Source organism: Bufo bufo, chromosome 5, assembly GCF_905171765.1.
Source record: "Bufo bufo chromosome 5, aBufBuf1.1, whole genome shotgun sequence".
Classification (NCBI taxonomy): Eukaryota; Metazoa; Chordata; class Amphibia; order Anura; family Bufonidae; genus Bufo; species Bufo bufo.
In genome coordinates, this window is record NC_053393.1 from 210,466,344 (window position 1) to 210,484,054 (window position 17,711).

Sequence of the window (17,711 nt, forward strand, 5' to 3'; positions counted from 1 at the left end):
AGTAAACCAAGCATCTGTGATAATATCTTGTAGGCAGAGAAACTGCCCAATAATCTTACAAAAACCTCTGGAAGAGCATGACATTGTGAATGGATTAATGGAATTTATTTACCAAAAAAAATAAACATATACAGCCTTATTCTACATAATTAAAAACCTAATCTTTATTTCATGATGGAATAACCTTTGGATGGTTATATATTTTCCTCAAAAAGCATTTTATATAAAAAAAATCTGATTTAAATAAAAAAAATATGGATTTTTATCCACCCTGGTTTCCAGTCACTGACACAACAAGAAATTGATATGATGGATATTCATACTTGCCATGAGCTTGGCAAAAAATAAAAACAATGGACTGTATTTCACCCAGGGGTTCAGTTTAGCTGGGGGAGATAAATGAAATCCAGAAATAGTGCTGCTTCAGCAAGGCATAGCTTGCTGGAGACTGTTTTGTTTAAAGTTGTATGGGCTGAATTTCTTTGGACTGGGAGCGAGTCTCTCAGTCCACACCCCTAGTCCACTACAGGTATTCCCTTTAGCTAAGTAGATCACAGGTGAGGTCAGCGGGGCTATAATCAAGGAGGGATAAGACAACCCTCTGTGTATGACTGTAGAGAGGACGTGACCCCCACAGAAAGGCTTGGAGCCTGAGACCCTGTGTGTAACCTGTGACTAGAGGTGAATCAGGGAAAACTACTGTGTATTAGTTAGAGCCCAGACGGGCAGGTGTTTATTTCATGTTGATGCTTATGTTTGTGTGGGTGCTGAAGTGCCACAATAAAGCATCAGTTTGGACATTAAATCCGGTTGTCTGCGAAGAAGTCTGTGACTGCGACCCCCTGAGAGAGAGTGATTCCATACACCACCAAGGGGTGCAGTCTAAGGCCTCTTTCACACAAACGAAACCTATTGGCTCAGGAGGCGGTCAGTGAAACTCGCACTATTTTGCAAGCAAGTTCAGTCAGTTTTGTCTGCAATTGCGTTCAGTTGTTCCCATGCGGGTGCAATCAGTTTTGATGCATTTTTCACACACGTGAAAAAAACTGAAGGTTTACAAACGAAATCTCCTAGCAACCATCCGTGAATAATGCATTGCACCCGGACTTGCTTCTGGATTGCATCCGGATGCAATGCGTTTTTCACCAAAGCCCCATTCACTTCTATGGGGCCAGGGCTGTGTAAAAAAACGAAGAATATAGAACATGCTGCGATTCTCATCTAACGCAGAACTGATGCATGAAAAAAACAACAAAAAAAACAAACAAACACTCATGTGCACAGACCCATTGAAATGAATGGGTCAGGATTCAGCACGGGTGCTAAGCGTTCACGTCACGCATCGCACCCGCACGGAAAACTCACTCGTGTGAAAGGGGCCTAAGTGAGTGAGTGCTCATCTGTTTTATGACAACTGGGCTCCTGCAGTAACGGCCAGGACCAGGGTATTGCTGGGTGCCAATGTGCTTATATGGCAGGCAGGGGTCTAATGAAGTAGAAAACAAAAAATATATATATAAATCTGGCACTGCTGTGATCCTACTGATCCAGAGAATAAAGTTATGTTATTTATGCTACTATGTGAATGTCGCAAAATTTACAGCATAAAAAGACAATGATGGTATTTCTGTTTTTACCCCATTCCTCCCAAGACAGAGTTAATAAACGTTAATCAGTAAGTTATGTGTACCCCAAAATGGTGCATTAAAAACTTCAACTTGTCCCACACAAAAAACAACCCCTCAGATGGCTACCTTGACAAATACATAAAAGAGTTACTAAAAGACAGAAAGAATTGCTGGGTCATTAAGGCCCAAAAGGCTAGTCACTAAGGGGTTAAACTGTAAAATTCTGTCTCCTCATAGTCACCACTAGGGCAAATTAAAGAACATACAGATTACTAAGAGGCAGAATTTGACAGTGGTTTCCAAACCCTTTGCAATTGCAGCTACGTGCCCGAATCTGCTCTGCTTAAAGAAAGAAAAGCACTTATCTAGACACCAGAGCGCCTTTCCAGCGCCCAGGGACACGTCCCCTAGGTTCTAGTCTCCTGTGGAGTGGAAGTGTGAAGTCCTGTCTGTCAACACATGGACCACTGCAGATATTCACGTGATGACTGACGGGATGCCACATTTCCAGCCCACAAACTCTGTAATTTTTTATTTTTTTTTGCAGATCTGGGCACAGAGCTCCAACAGCAGTGGGGGTCGGATAACTCCTTTAAATCTATATCTGTGTGAAGTCATGAATCAATGGATGAACTATGTAACAGTATGAGAAGATTTGATGTCCTGGGCTCTGACCCCCATATATAATACCAAACTGATTGTGAATGGGTGAGTTTTAGTTTGATACACATCACCACTGAAGCCAGTTATTGGCTGCAGCGGAGCAGACGTTCATGCCCTTGCCAGACATGAATTAAACAAGCCATGGACCAGTAGATGGACACATGGGAGTTGGCACACAGACCAGAGTGGTGGGTAGTAGGCAAGTATGAATATTTCCATACAGAGGCAGACTGTGGGCACTTGTGAAAAGTTAATTATTCCCGAACAACCCCTTTAATGCTGTCTTCTTGTCCTGTCTAGCAGTTCTGAGATGACTGTAGGCTAGCCCAGAAGTGAATGTCCTCCTCTAGACTTTAGGGGATGAACTTACTACTGAGCATGTGCAGCACAGTTTCAGGCACTATAACAAAGGGCCTTAGAGCAGTATGAAGATACCAAGTATATGGGCAGGAGAGATCACAAGAGAAGTGAGAACTCATCTATTATCACTAGAACATCCGGCTTATCACTGTTTATAGTATAAGGGACAGTAGAGAACACAGGAGAGGTGAGGACTGATTATTACCACTAGAACACCCTGCTTATCACTGATTATAGTATTAGGTACAAGGGAGAATATAAGGAGAAGTGAGAACTGATTATCTATTACCACTAGAACACCCTGCTTATAGTATAAGGTACAGGGGAGAATATAAGGAGAAGTGAGGACTGATTATTACCACTAGAACACCCTGCTTATCACTGATTATAGTATAAGGACGGGAGAGAACACAGGAGAGGTGAGAACTGATTATTATCACTAGAACATCCTGCTTATCACTGTTTATAGTATAAGGGACAGTAGAGAACACAGGAGAGGTGAGGACTGATTATTACCACTAGAACACCCTGCTTATCACTGATTATAGTATTAGGTACAAGGGAGAATATAAGGAGAAGTGAGAACTGATTATCTATTACCACTAGAACACCCTGCTTATCACTGATTATAGTATAAGGTACAGGGGAGAATATAAGGAGAAGTGAGAACTGATTATCCATTACCACTAGAACATCCTGCTTATCACTGTTTATAGTATAAGAGACAGTAGAGAACACAGGAGAGGTGAGGACTGATTATTACCACTAGAACACCCTGCTTATCACTGATTATAGTATTAGGTACAGGGGAGAATATAAGGAGAAGTGAGAACTGATTATCTATTACCACTAGAACACCCTGCTTATCACTGATTATAGTATAAGGTACAGGGGAGAATATAAGGAGAAGTGAGAACTGATTATCCATTACCACTAGAACATCCTGCTTATCACTGTTTATAGTATAAGAGACAGTAGAGAACACAGGAGAGGTGAGGACTGATTATTACCACTAGAACACCCTGCTTATCACTGATTATAGTATTAGGTACAGGGGAGAATATAAGGAGAAGTGAGAACTGATTATCTATTACCACTAGAACACCCTGCTTATCACTGATTATAGTATAAGGTACAGGGGAGAATATAAGGAGAAGTGAGAACTGATTATCCATTACCACTAGAACATCCTGCTTATCACTGTTTATAGTATAAGAGACAGTAGAGAACACAGGAGAGGTGAGGACTGATTATTACCACTAGAACACCCTGCTTATCACTGATTATAGTATTAGGTACAGGGGAGAATATAAGGAGAAGTGAGAACTGATTATCTATTACCACTAGAACACCCTGCTTATCACTGATTATAGTATAAGGTACAGGGGAGAATATAAGGAGAAGTGAGAACTGATTATCCATTACCACTAGAACATCCTGCTTATCACTGTTTATAGTAAAAGGGACAGTAGAGAACACAGGAGAGGTGAGGACTGATTATTATCACTAGAACACCCTGCTTATCACTGATTATAGTATGAAGCTACAGGGGAGAATACAAATGTCTATTACCACTAGAACACCCTGCTTATCACTGATTATAGTATAAGGTACAGGGGAGAATACAAGAGAGGGGAGAACTGATTATCTATTACCACTAGAACACCCTGTTTACAGTATAAGGGACAGGAGAGAACGGAACTGATTATCTATCACCACTAGAACACTCTGCTTATCACATATATAGTACACTGCTCAAAAAAATAAAGGGAACACAAAAATAACACATCCTAGATCTGAGTTAATTAAATATTCTTCTGAAATACTTTGTTCTTTACATTAGTTGAATGTGCTGACAACAAAATCACACAAAAATTAAAAAATGGAAATCAAATTTTTCAACCCATGGAGGTCTGGATTTGGAGTCACACTCAAAATTAAAGTGGAAAAACACACTACAGGCTGATCCAACTTTGATGTAATGTCCTTAAAACAAATCAAAATGAGGCTCAGTAGTGTGTGTGGCCTCCACGTGCCTGTATGACCTCCCTACAACGCCTGTGCATGTTCCTGATGAGGTGGCGGATGGTCTCCTGAGGGATCTCCTCCCAGACCTGGACTAAAGCATCTGCCAACTCCTGGACAGTCTTTGGTGCAACGTGACGTTGGTGGAAAGAGCGAGACATGATGTCCCAGATGTGCTCAATTGGATTCAGGTCTGGGGAATGGGCGGGCCAGTCCATAGCATCAATGCCTTCGTCTTGCAGGAACTGCTGACACACTCCAGCCACATGAGGTCTAGCATTGTCTTGCATTAGGAGGAACCCAGGGCCAACCGCACCAGCATATGGTCTCACAAGGGGTCTGAGGATCTCATCTCGGTACCTAATGGCAGTCAGGCTACCTCTGGCGAGCACATGGAAGGCTGTGCAGCCCTCCAAAGAAATGCCACCCCACACAATTACTGACCCAATGCCAAACCGGTCATGCTGGAGGATGTTGCAGGCAGCAGAACGTTCTCCACGGCATCTCCAGACTCTGTCACGTCTGTCACATGTGCTCAGTGTGAACCTGCTTTCATCTGTGAAGAGCACAGGGCGCCAGTGGCGAATTTGCCAATCTTGGTGTTCTCTGGCAAATGCCAAACGTCCTGCACGGTGTTGGGCTGAAAACACAACCCCCACCTGTGGACGTCGGGCCCTCATATCACCCTCATGGAGTCTGTTTCTGACCGTTTGAGCAGACCCATGCACATTTGTGGCCTGCTGGAGGTCATTTTGCAGGGCTCTGGCAGTGCTCCTCCTGTTCCTCCTTGCACAAAGGTGGAGGTAGCGGTCCTGCTGATGGGTTGTTGCCCTCCTACGGCCTCCTCCACGTCTGCTGATGTACTGGCCTGTCTCCTGGTAGCGCCTCCATGCTCTGGACACTACGCTGACAGACACTGCAAACCTTCTTGCCACAGCTCGCATTGATGTGCCATCCTGGATAAGCTGCACTACCTGAGCCACTTGTGTGGGTTGTAGACTCCGTCTCATGCTACCACTAGAGTGAAAGCACCACCAGCATTCAACAGTGACCAAAACATCAGCCAGGAAGCATAGGAACTGAGACGTGGTCTGTGGTCACCACCTGCAGAACCACTCCTTTATTGGGGGTGTCTTGCTAATTGCCTATAATTTCCACCTGTTGTCTATCCCATTTGCACAACAGCATGTGAAATTGATTGTCACTCAGTGCTGCTTCCTAAGTGGACAGTTTGATTTCACAGAAGTGTGATTGACTTGGAGTTACATTGTGTTGTTTAAGTGTTCCCTTTATTTTTTTGAGCAGTGTATAAGGACAGGGGAGACCACAGGAGAGGGGAGAACAGATTATCTACCACTAGTGTTGAGCGAAGCTCTTCGGATGCTAAATCCGAAGTCGCTTTGTTCAAAACTTCGGATTAATACTGTACGGAGATCCGTCTCAGTACAGTATTAAAATGTATGGGCTCCAATGAGCCGAAGTTATTCGCAAAGTCGCACGTGACTACATTGAAAAACTTCTACAGTAGAGGAGAGAACACAAGAGGGGTGAGAACTGATTATCCATCACCACTAGAACACCCAGCTTATCACTGTTTTTGATAAAACAGTGACTGATAGAACATAAAATATATTTATGATTAACATTTCTAAACTTTTGTAAATGTACATGAAAGGTTATAAATGATACAATATTAATAACAAGCTAACCATTTTACACTTTTCAACACTGTAGTGAGTGGTGTAAAATGCAAGATGTTGCAAAATTTTTGTGCAAGTGACCAAAAAAAGTTTCAAAACCCTATTTTTCAACTTTTTGAAGCCAGAATTCTGGAGTGCAGGGGTTGATTATTTCCCACCTTATTGTACAAATATACTGTATATAAAAATTTAAATCAGGAAGAAATCCCAATTCTATCCTTCAGGCAGTGAACTAGTTAAACTTCGAGTGGTTCAGCGTCACATGTCGGTTAGGACCAGGTTCTGAAATACCTCTTCCCACAGGGACCAGTCTGTCCTTTATATAAAAGCATCCTTCTCCTCACATTTTCATTAGCCAGAATAAATGTACTGTGCCTTTACCCAATATCAGACTTTATTTTAAAGGACTTGCCTTAATGTAACTAATGATTTGCATTACGGATATAAATGGGATGTATCTCCATGGAAGGGAATCACTTGGGAAATGAATGAATTTAGAAACATAATTAGCGCCACCAACAAAATACAAGCTCCGTCACTTAAGGGCAGGAACATGCAGACTATAGCTCTATTCATCTGGTAATGCTTAAATCGATGATTCCCCCATAGAATACCAATGGTAATGACAAGGCTTAAAAACACAATGATCAGCCATAACATTAATATTGTTTAGATGCTTGTCAAGGCATTGACTCCACAAGACCTGTGAAGGTGTCCTCTGGTATCTGACACCAGGAGGTTAGAAGCAGAACCTTTAAAGGAGGTTATCCCATGAAAAGCATTCCATATTGTTCAAATCAGCACCTGGATGTGAATACTTTGTAATTCTATGTAATTAACATTTAGTATAGCCACTGAGCTAGTCATTAAAATGTCTGTATAGTGTCACCTGCTGTTTGTTCTTTTCCTCATTTCTCAGCTGGACACACATGCTGAGTTCCATCCTTCAACTGCCACCAGCTGTATCTACTGCTAAAAGCTGTGACAGAACTGTAGCAGAAAGGGCACGCCCTGAGGTTCCATTCACACTTCCGCAAATGGGTCCGCAGCCGTTATGCAATATCGGGAACGGGTGCGGACCCATTCATTCTCAATGGGGCAGGAATGTATGCGGAGAGCACGGCCCCGAACTTCCGGGCTTCGGCCCCGAACTTCCGGGTCGCGGCTTCCGCAAAAAAATTAACATGTCGTATTCTTGTCCGCTGCCGGATGTGTTGCGGATCCGCAATACACCGCGGACGTGTGAATGGACCCTGAAGCTGTGATAGGGAGACAGCTGCCCCTGAGAAAGAACATCCCCCTCCTCGAACTACCAGCTTGAGAAATGGTGAAAGCTCTGGATCCCCATGAGGTTCTAGCTTTGTTAGAAAGAGATTGTTATATGATATCAGATTTCTTATATTAATCATGGGGTAAGCCCTTTCAGTTCTGTAAGTTGTGAGATGTGGTTTAGGTAGATGGTACATATCACAGTACCATCCACATGAATGCCCAAGACCTAAGGTCTACTAGCAGAACACTGCCCAGTATATCATACTGGCTCCACCGCCTTTTGTAAAAAAAATATGAATATCAGACATCATACACGTGTCAATCACCTTCTAACAAACTCCAAACCAGCCCTGTACCTCACATGGATCCAGAGATCTGCCTGTTCATTGCTGCAATTGCTCTGCTAGATTTCTTTCAAGCTGGCAGCTCAGGGGATGAGGGAGGATGGCACTGAGCATGTATGTCAACCTCGTTGAGTTGGACAAAGAATTTAGACAAAGTGCAAACAGCAGGTGGCGCTATACAGACAGTGGCTGTTAGTAAATTGCTAATTACATGCAGTTACAAAAGTTTACAGATCCAAGTACGGGTTTGAAAAATGTACAATATTTTTTGTGGGGCATCCCCTTTAAAGGATCTGCTGCTGACATCGTACTACCAGATAAGACAAGGACACCTTCAGCAATAGGAGAGGTGAAAGGGCCTATCTTTTAGGCTATGTCTGGAACATGGCCACCATCTTGAAAGCCGCCATACTGGATCAAAAAAGCAAATTTTTCCAATGGTAAAGGGGGTCATGTAGCATATTAAAGAAGACAAGAATTTTCTCAGAAATCAATTGCTACAATCAGATTTGCAATATCTCGTGGTTCAAAAGTTATCAACACAGAAAGTTGCAACAACGGGAACGCTATTTGACGTGTTCAATGTGTCTTTGATATACTACATGACCCCCTTCCCATTGGAAAAATTTACCCTCGATCCAATATGGCGGCTTACAATATGGAGGCCATGTTCCGGACATAGCCTAAAAGATAGGCCCCCTCACCCATTACTTGCTGGGGTATTCAGATATTTCCTTTTACCTTCCGTTTCTGAAATAAAAGGGTGTCCTGAGACTTTTGACCATGTGTGTGTAGGTATATACACTTCTCAAAAAAATAAAGGGAACACTTAAACAACACAATGTAACTCCAAGTCAATCACACTTCTGTGAAATGAAACTCTCCACTTAGGAAGCAACACTGAGTGACAATCAATTTCACATGCTGTTGTGAAAATGGGATAGACAACAGGTGGAAATTATAGGCAATTAGCAAGACACCCCCAATAAAGGAGTGGTTCTGCATGTGGTGACCACAGACCACTTCTCAGTTCCTATGCTTCCTGGCTGATGTTTTGGTCACTTTTGAATGCTGGCGGTGCTTTCACTCTAGTGGTAGCATGAGACGGAGTCTACAACCCACACAAGTGGCTCAGGTAGTGCAGCTTATCCAGGATGGCACATCAATGCGAGCTGTGGCAAGAAGGTTTGCTGTGTTTGTCAGCGTAGTGTCCAGAGCATGGAGGCGCTACCAGGAGACAGGCCAGTACATCAGGAGATGTGGAGGAGGCCGTAGGAGGGCAACAACCCAGCAGCAGGACCGCTACCTCCGCCTTTGTGCAAGGAGGAACAGGAGGAGCACTGCCAGAGCCCTGCAAAATGACCTCCAGCAGGCCACAAATGTGCATGGGTCTGCTCAAACGGTCAGAAACAGACTCCATGAGGGTGATATGAGGGCCCGACGTCCACAGGTGGGGGTTGTGCTTACAGCCCAACACCGTGCAGGACGTTTGGCATTTGCCAGAGAACACCAAGATTGGCAAATTCGCCACTGGCGCCCTGTGCTCTTCACAGATGAAAGCAGGTTTACACTGAGCACATGTGAGAACGTGACGGAGTCTGGAGATGCCGTGGAGAACGTTCTGCTGCCTGCAACATCCTCCAGCATGACCAGTTTGGCATTGGGTCAGTAATGGTGTGGGGTGGCATTTCTTTGGAGGGCCGCACAGCCCTCCATGTGCTCGCCAGAGGTAGCCTGACTGCCATTAGGTACCGAGATGAGATCCTCAGACCCCTTGTGAGACCATATGCTGGTGCGGTTGGCCCTGGGTTCCTCCTAATGCAAGACAATTCTAGATCTCATGTGGCTGGAGTGTGTCAGCAGTTCCTGCAAGATGAAGGCATTGATGCTATGGACTGGCCCACCCGTTCCCCAGACCTGAATCCAATTGAGCACATCTGGGACATCATGTCTCGCTCTATCCACCAACGTCACGTTGCACCACACACTGTCCAGGAGTTGGCAGATGCTTTAGTCCAGGTCTGGGAGGAGATCCCTCAGGAGACCGTCCGCCACCTCATCAGGAGCATGCGCACAGGCGTTGTAGGGAGGTCATACAGGCACGTGGAGGCCACACACACTACTGAGCCTCATTTTGACTTGTTTTAAGGACAATACATCAAAGTTGGATCAGCCTGTAGTGTGTTTTTCCACTTTAATTTTGAGTGTGACTCCAAATCCAGACCTCCATGGGTTGAAAAATTTGATTTCCATTTTTTTATTTTTGTGTGATTTTGTTGTCAACACATTCAACTACTTAAAGAACGAAGTATTTCAGAAGAATATTTAATTAACTCAGATCTAGGATGTGTTATTTTTGTGTTCCCTTTATTTTTTTGAGCAGTGTATTATCCATCAGTGAGTGGTCAATGTGCTTGTGTCAGCAGGATCAGCTTGATATCTATGCAAGTGTACACAATATATTGCTTTGATGGACCTGGATGTCAGGCTATCACACAGCAGTAGTTTGATATTTTGCATCAATATTTCAAAGCCAGTTCTAGGAGTGGGTCCAAACACAGTCCAAATCTTTTCCCTCTGTAGGGTCCGCTCCTGTTTTTGGCTTATAAAAGCTGACCAAAACACTGACTAAATACTGACTGGATAAAAGTGGTGTTGTTAGTTTGTACTTTGCTGATCTCTACGTCCTTACTTTGCAATACAATCCTTGGATTCTGTTTCATTTTGCTGCTTGTGATGGGCTACAGCACCTACAGCAAGAGGCCCGGCATCACCGCACAGGAATGTGACTCTTCGGCCGTTCAGGTTGCGCAGAATTCTTTTCACATAATCGAGAGAGCGCTGTAAGTGAGCCTGGTCTTTAGTGATGCGATGAAGCTGCAGGTAGAGGAGGGCTGTGCCTACAAGAGAAGAGCAGTAAAGAGGGTTACTTATATCTACTGCAGTACCAATGATGAACATCACCTACATGTATACTTGCACATTACCTACAGATGTATAACAAGTGCAATAACGGCAATGAAACCCCATAGACCACAGTACTATTCTACTGGGGTATATGGGACAAGCGATCAGAAGATCACAAGTCCAAGTCTTCTAAAGGGACTAAAAATTTAAGAGAAAAAAAAAAAAGTTTAAAAATGTAAAATACAAAAAAATAATAATAATAATAAAAATACTAATAATTCCCTTATCAATTTTTATAAAAATAACTAATAATAAAAGACAACATAACAGGTAAGACTACATCCAAAAAACGTCTGAACTATTAAAATATAAAAATACTTTTCCTGTGTGGTGTATGCCGTAAAGGAAAAAAAGAAAAAAACATCATGGTCGCCTTGTCCCCAGCCAAAAATTTAATAAAATGTGATCTTAGTCTTATGGCACCATTAAAAACCACTGTACACCCTCGCAAAAACAAAGCCCCCATACAGCTCTGCAGATAAATAAAAAAAGTTATGGTGTCAGAATATGGCGCAGCAAAGAAAAACATTTTTTAAAAGTTATTTTAAAAACAAAAGTAGTAAAACATAATAAAAACTACATGAATTGGGTATTGCTGTAACTGTACTGACCAGCAGAATAAGGTCATGCCATAAAACAACCCAAAAAACCTTGGTGGAATTTTTTTTCTCCAATTTCACTGCACAGAGAACTTTTTTCCACGTTTTCCAATCCAAGCTGTGGTAAAATAAACAGTGCCATTAAAAAATACAACTTGTCCTGCAAAAAAGAAGCTTTTAAACGGGTATGTGAACAAAAAATGAAAAAAATTTGGACTCTTGGAAGGTGTGGAGGAAAAAATGAAAATAAAAAAAACAGGCCATGTCCTGTAAGGTTAAATATGTAGTCGGATGCGAGTGGGAGATGCTGAGTAGATTGATGCACTGTACCTGTGTACTTTTATAGGAAATGATTCAGTATAACGTGTAGCTTAGTGACAGAAATCCTTGCTCGTTCTATGTTTAGTGGGTGGTCCTACTCACTGACTCCACCCACTGGACTCATCAAGGATTCCAATCAATAAGTTATACTGAAAAATTTCCTATAAAATGTTACAGCCATCTCACCCTGCTGTATATCATGATGCCAGTAGACTGGATGGCATATTCATGCTGACAGGTTCCCTGAGCCGTCACTTTACTGAAGACACCCGCTCTGTTCATGACTGGAGTTTCTCTGTATGCGATCCCTGAGTGGAGTACTATAGAACGACCAGGTTTTCTGTGGATCTGAGCAACCTCATACTAGGCATGGTCATTGGTCCTAGACTAGCCGGGGGTTTCCATTCAGAGAATGGTGTGATCGAGGAAAAACACCCAGTGAAAGGGGATCCTGTGGACATAAACTACTCGTCAAGAATTGTTCTAATAAACATCTGGCATTGTACCTGATGAAGGGACTAGTCCAGTCCTCAAACGCGTTAACAGTACATGGTGAATAAACATATGGAAGAGATGCCAGTTCTCAGAACTCATCCCTGGGGTAGCAGCGCCAATTCAAGGTTCCCCTTTTTTCCACGTTTATCTGTTCTGACAAACAGGCAGTGCAAATCAAGCAAACTGCAGCCAAATACTGGAGCACCAACTAACGTGTCTGACCGTACAACTTGTTGCTCCTTAGCACCGATGGGCTATAACAGCAGATGATCAGTTTAAGCGCCATAGCTGTCTAGGGGAAATGGAAAGGCAAGACTCCAGAGGGCAAAACAACTGGATCCCTAAAAAGTGGAAAAACATCACCTGGTCAGAGGAATCCAGGTCTCTGCTGTACCATGCTGATGGCACAAGCAGCATAAAACAATGAACCCTTCCTGTCAACAGTTCAGGCTGGTGGAAGTGCAGTAATGGAGTGATTCATGTTTTCTTGGTACATCTTGGGTTCTCTGATAATTATGGACACTAGAGCTCACCTAATGGTTGTAGCTGAACAATTTCATCCCTCCATGGCAGCCGTTTACCCTATGGCACAAGGACACTTAGCAGTACAATGCACCATGCCACGAGGTTTGGATGGTCATGGACAGATTCCAGGAACATGACAGAGTTTTCCTTGCTTCCCTGGCCTTCACAGTCGAGATTCTAGATCCCAATCCTATAGACATGTCTAGCACAAGGTAGAATGGGCTGCTCAGAGCGGGTCAGTACCTCCACATAATTTGTGAGATGCTTTCCAGTCCACACAGGTCAATAATCCTGGAGAACGGTTTAGATGCCTAGTGGAAGCAATGCCATGACAAACCGCTCTGAAGGCTAGAGGAGGTCTAACGTGCTGCTATATGGGTGTCTCTAATAAAGAGGCCATTCAGTGTGTACCCAATGTAGCACCCACCTGTATACCCAGTATATGTAGAGCAGTCATGTGGGTCAGCAGTCTTTAGACCTTCCTCCATTTGTTGTAGCAGGTCACTAATTTTCGCCTGGATGCGTCTTGAAAAGCTTCCTGTAATCTATAAAGGAGGAAGAATATGTGGGTTTCCAATAAACACAACTAAAGACATAAGAATTGTATGAAATACAATTACCAATAAGATTAATACACAGAAAGATACTTCCCACAGTCTGAAGAAATGAGATGCCCATGGAAAAGTGTTTGTATACTGGCAATTGCTTGCATCTACATTGCCCCACGTGACCCGGAAATATTTAGAAGAAAAAACAGTATTCATTGTAGAAAGTCAAATGTCCCCTGATTAGAGCCAACTGGATTTAGTACTGCAGACCTAACAATCATTCAGATCATTAGTCAGCGAGTCGGTCAGCAGGGCCTGGGGAGAGCAGTACAAACGTACCTTTTCTGAAGCTTTTATTATCAGAAGTACTGTGAATATGACGTTTTATTCTGCTAGGCAAGTGCCTAGGGCGGGCTGCACTGGGAAGTGCTTTATGTATTGAGCTGCTTCACAGCCCCTCCTCTCTATGAGTGACAGCTCCAGCATCCAACCAGGACCCCACTATAGCTGTCACTCAGAGCAGAGAGGAGGGGCCGCGACCAGAGAGCTCTGAATCCAGTGCAAGTGTAGGCAGAATAAAACCTCATATTCACACTACTCCTGACAATAAAAGCTCCAGAAAATATATGTTTGTACTGCTCTCCCCAGCCCCTACCTAGTGCTGTCGGCAGTTTAGTTGATTACTGAAACAATACAGGTGTAAGCGGTCATTTTTTTCTGTTACAGAGTTCCAAGTACCCCTACTTCTCTTCTCACAGTCATGGAGTTAAAAAGGACTCCAATTAGTAAATAATAATAACTTCTTGTTTAGACATTCCCCTGTTATTCCTCCTGGAAATGTAGGACTAATAAACAGCCAACTGGGTGTTACTCTTTTTCTTGTCTAACAAGCATGTCCCTATGTACTGACAATGCTCCATCAATGCTGACAGTGGAGGCTGTGGACCAATGGAATGATAACTGCAAGTTATCGATGTAGCCATAGTTTTCCTAGAGGAATAACAGAGAAACAGCAAAATATAGTATTCTAAGAAATGGTGTTACAGCATTGTTTTTCCATGGGAAATACAAGTATTTCATAAAATAAAAATGTCAGGAGAGGTGACAAATCCTATGAGACCAACGGTGTCCGGACCTGGTGACAATCCACCCATAAAATAAAACTGCGTCCGCCATACAGCTGTGACCTGAAAATGATCCCATAGCAGCACCCACAGATTACAGTAGATAATGACACATAAGTGCCCAACACAGCGTCACAACCTAGAAGTAGCACTAGATAACAGCTGATATAATCCCACCGCAACGCAGCGTCAAGACATCTGAAGAACAGACCCCTCTAAAGTGAGGCACCATTGACTATGTAGACTATGTACGCTGGACCATGAGGTGTCGATATGAATTTTCTTCTTCCAGAAACGTTTGTTCTATATGAAAAGTAAGACTAGTGAATTTTATTAAACATCTCCATAAATGTTTTTCCTTTCCTAAGATATTTTTTCACTGGGCACACGTCAATTCATCGACTCACTGCTATCACTCTGCTGGATATTAATACGGTTGATGTTCCTTCTGAGCACACGTTACAGCGGACGCGTTAGAAATCCCCTGAGCGGGCAGAGGATGGCGTTCATTTCTGGGGAAAGTCAGCTACAAAGGTAGAAATCCTCCTGGGAGGACGGCAGAGGCTTTCACAGAGAGCGTCCCTGGAATCCTATCGACCGCTACGAAGATGCCAGGATAACAGCCTCACTGACCTGACACCATGACAGGAAAGCTCCGAGCACCAGCTAACAAAATAACGCTCAACACCCTTAACTGGCCCTGAACAACGTGAAACTCCTACCTAATAGTTCACGGTAATGAACACCTCGATCTTGATTATTTTTTTTTGCAAAAGTGTTGCTGCAAACTTACCCCTTGTCTTGCAAAGGGTGACATATATGCTGTAGATTTAAAGGGGTGTTCCCATCTGGGACTTAAAGGGGTTCAGCTCTGAACCCGGACATACCCATAATTTCACCCAGGCAGTACCCCTGATGTTAGCATCGAACCATCTCATGCTCCCATGCACTCCCTTGCCCTGCAGTGGATCGCGCAGGGCAAGGGCTCTTTTGTTTACAATAACACCTCTGCTTGGCAGTGTGTTCGGTGACGTCACCGACTCTTATGGGCATGCTTTAGCGCTGCCTTAGCCGTTTTACAGGCTAGGACAGCGCTAAAGCCCACCCATCAGTGTTGGTGACGTCACCGGGCTTCCTGGCAGCCCCATGGAGAGCCCGGTATGTCACCGGAACTCCTAAAAATGCCTTTTCCCTGAGCGATTTAGCGCAGGGCAAAGGAGAGCATCGGAGCATGAACTGCTCTGATGCTCAAGTCAGGGGGGCTGCCTGGGTAAAAATGGAGGTATGTTTGGGTATGTCCCTTTAAATGGATTCTGTCACCAAAATTCTGCTTATAGAGCCGTTTATAGCGTCTGTCAGATCTCCTATAGCATGTCCACAATATACCTTTGTCATATACAGTACAGACCAAAAGTTTGGACACACCTTCTCATTCAAAGGGTTTTCTTTATTTTCATGACTATGAAGGCATCAAAACTATGAATTAACACATGTGGAATTATATACATAACAAACAAATGTGAAACAACTGAAAATATGTCATATTCTAGGTTCTTCAAAGTAGCCACCTTTTGCTTTGATTACTGCTTTGCACACTCTTGGCATTCTCTTGATGAGCTTCAAGAGGTAGTCCCCTGAAACGGTCTTCCAACAGTCTTGAAGGAGTTCCCAGAGATGCTTAGCACTTGTTGGCCCTTTTGCCTTCACTCTGCGGTCCAGCTCACCCCAAACCATCTCGATTGGGTTCAGGTCCGGTGACTGTGGAGGCCAGGTCATCTGGCGCAGCACCCCATCACTCTCCTTCATGGTCAAGTAGCCCTTACTTTCAAAGTTTTCCCAATTTTTCGGCTGACTGACTGACCTTCATTTCTTAAAGTAATGATGGCCACTCGTTTTTCTTTACTTAGCTGCTTTTTTCTTGCCATAATACAAATTCTAGCAGTCTATTCAGTAGGACTATCAGCTGTGTATCCACCTGACTTCTCCTCAACGCAACTGATGGTCCCAACCCCATTTATAAGGCAAGAAATCCCACTTATTAAACCTGACAGGGCACACCTGTGAAGTGAAAACCATTTCAGGGGACTACCTCTTGAAGCTCATCAAGAGAATTCCAAGAGTGTGCAAAGCAGTAATAAAAGCAAAAGGTGGCTACTTTGAAGAACCTAGAATATGACATATTTTCAGTTGTTTCACACTTGTTTGTTATGTATATAATTCCACATGTGTTAATTCATAGTTTTGATGCCTTCAGTGTGAATCTACAATTTTCATAGTCATGAAAATAAAGAAAACTCTTTGAATGAGAAGGTGTGTCCAAACTTTTGGTCTGTACTGTATATGAATCCTATAAGACCAACAGTGTCCAGACCTAGTGACAACTCACCATTAAAATAAAACTGCGTACGCCATACAGCTGTGACCAAAACATAATCCCATAGCAGGACCCATAGATTATGCAGAAAATCGATTTTATAAATATGTAAATTACCTCTGAAAAGAGCCCATGGGACTGTCCCTAATGTCTATGGAGCCCAGCAGCGCCCATTTCGAAGGAGTCCGCACCGCCCCGCATCCCAAAGTCCCCTCCTTGGTCCCCCGACATCAATCAGCGGAATCCTCGTAATCTCGCGCATGCACCTGTACACCACAAGTAAGCGCCCGCGCGGTCTCTCTCTGTGCTGGCATCAGCCTCAGGGAACGGACTGCGCATGCGCCAGCTGTCGGCACACTTTGCTTGACATGGTTGGACTATTTTCAGAGGTAATTTACATATTTATAAAATCGATTTTCTGCATAATCTGTGGGTCCTGCTATGGGATTATGTTTTGGTCACAGCTGTATGGCGGACGCAGTTTTATTTTAATGGTGAGTTGTCACTAGGTCTGGACACTGTTGGTCTCATAGGATTCATATATATGACAAAGGTAAATTGTGGACATGCTATAGGAGATCTGACAGACGCTATAAACGTCACTATAAGAAGAATCTGGGTGACAGAATCCCTTTAAAGGGGTGTTCCCATCTGGGACTTAACCCTTAGGGCTCTTTCACATGAGCGGTTGCCGTGCGGGTAATCCGCTGCGTGAAAGAAAGACAAGCCCCGCTCCGGACAGCAGATACACGGAGCAGTAACATGA

The 17,711-nt window shown here is 43.4% G+C and overlaps 1 protein-coding gene across 2 annotated transcripts in view; it reads right to left on the bottom strand.

Moving 5' to 3' along the window:
• The window catches only part of LANCL2 (LanC like 2), an 87,663-nt gene that overhangs the window by 60,278 nt on the left and 9,674 nt on the right, over window positions 1-17,711 (bottom strand). For both annotated transcript variants that reach the window (XR_005779037.1, XM_040432389.1), the window contains exons 2-3: window positions 13,327-13,444; window positions 10,685-10,892 (exon numbers count right to left, since the gene is read on the bottom strand). Coding sequence is in view for 1 of the 2 variants with exons in the window: in XM_040432389.1 (XP_040288323.1) it covers window positions 10,685-10,892; window positions 13,327-13,444 (326 nt within the window). In the remaining variant the exon portion in view is untranslated. The remainder of the gene's footprint in view (window positions 1-10,684; window positions 10,893-13,326; window positions 13,445-17,711) is intronic.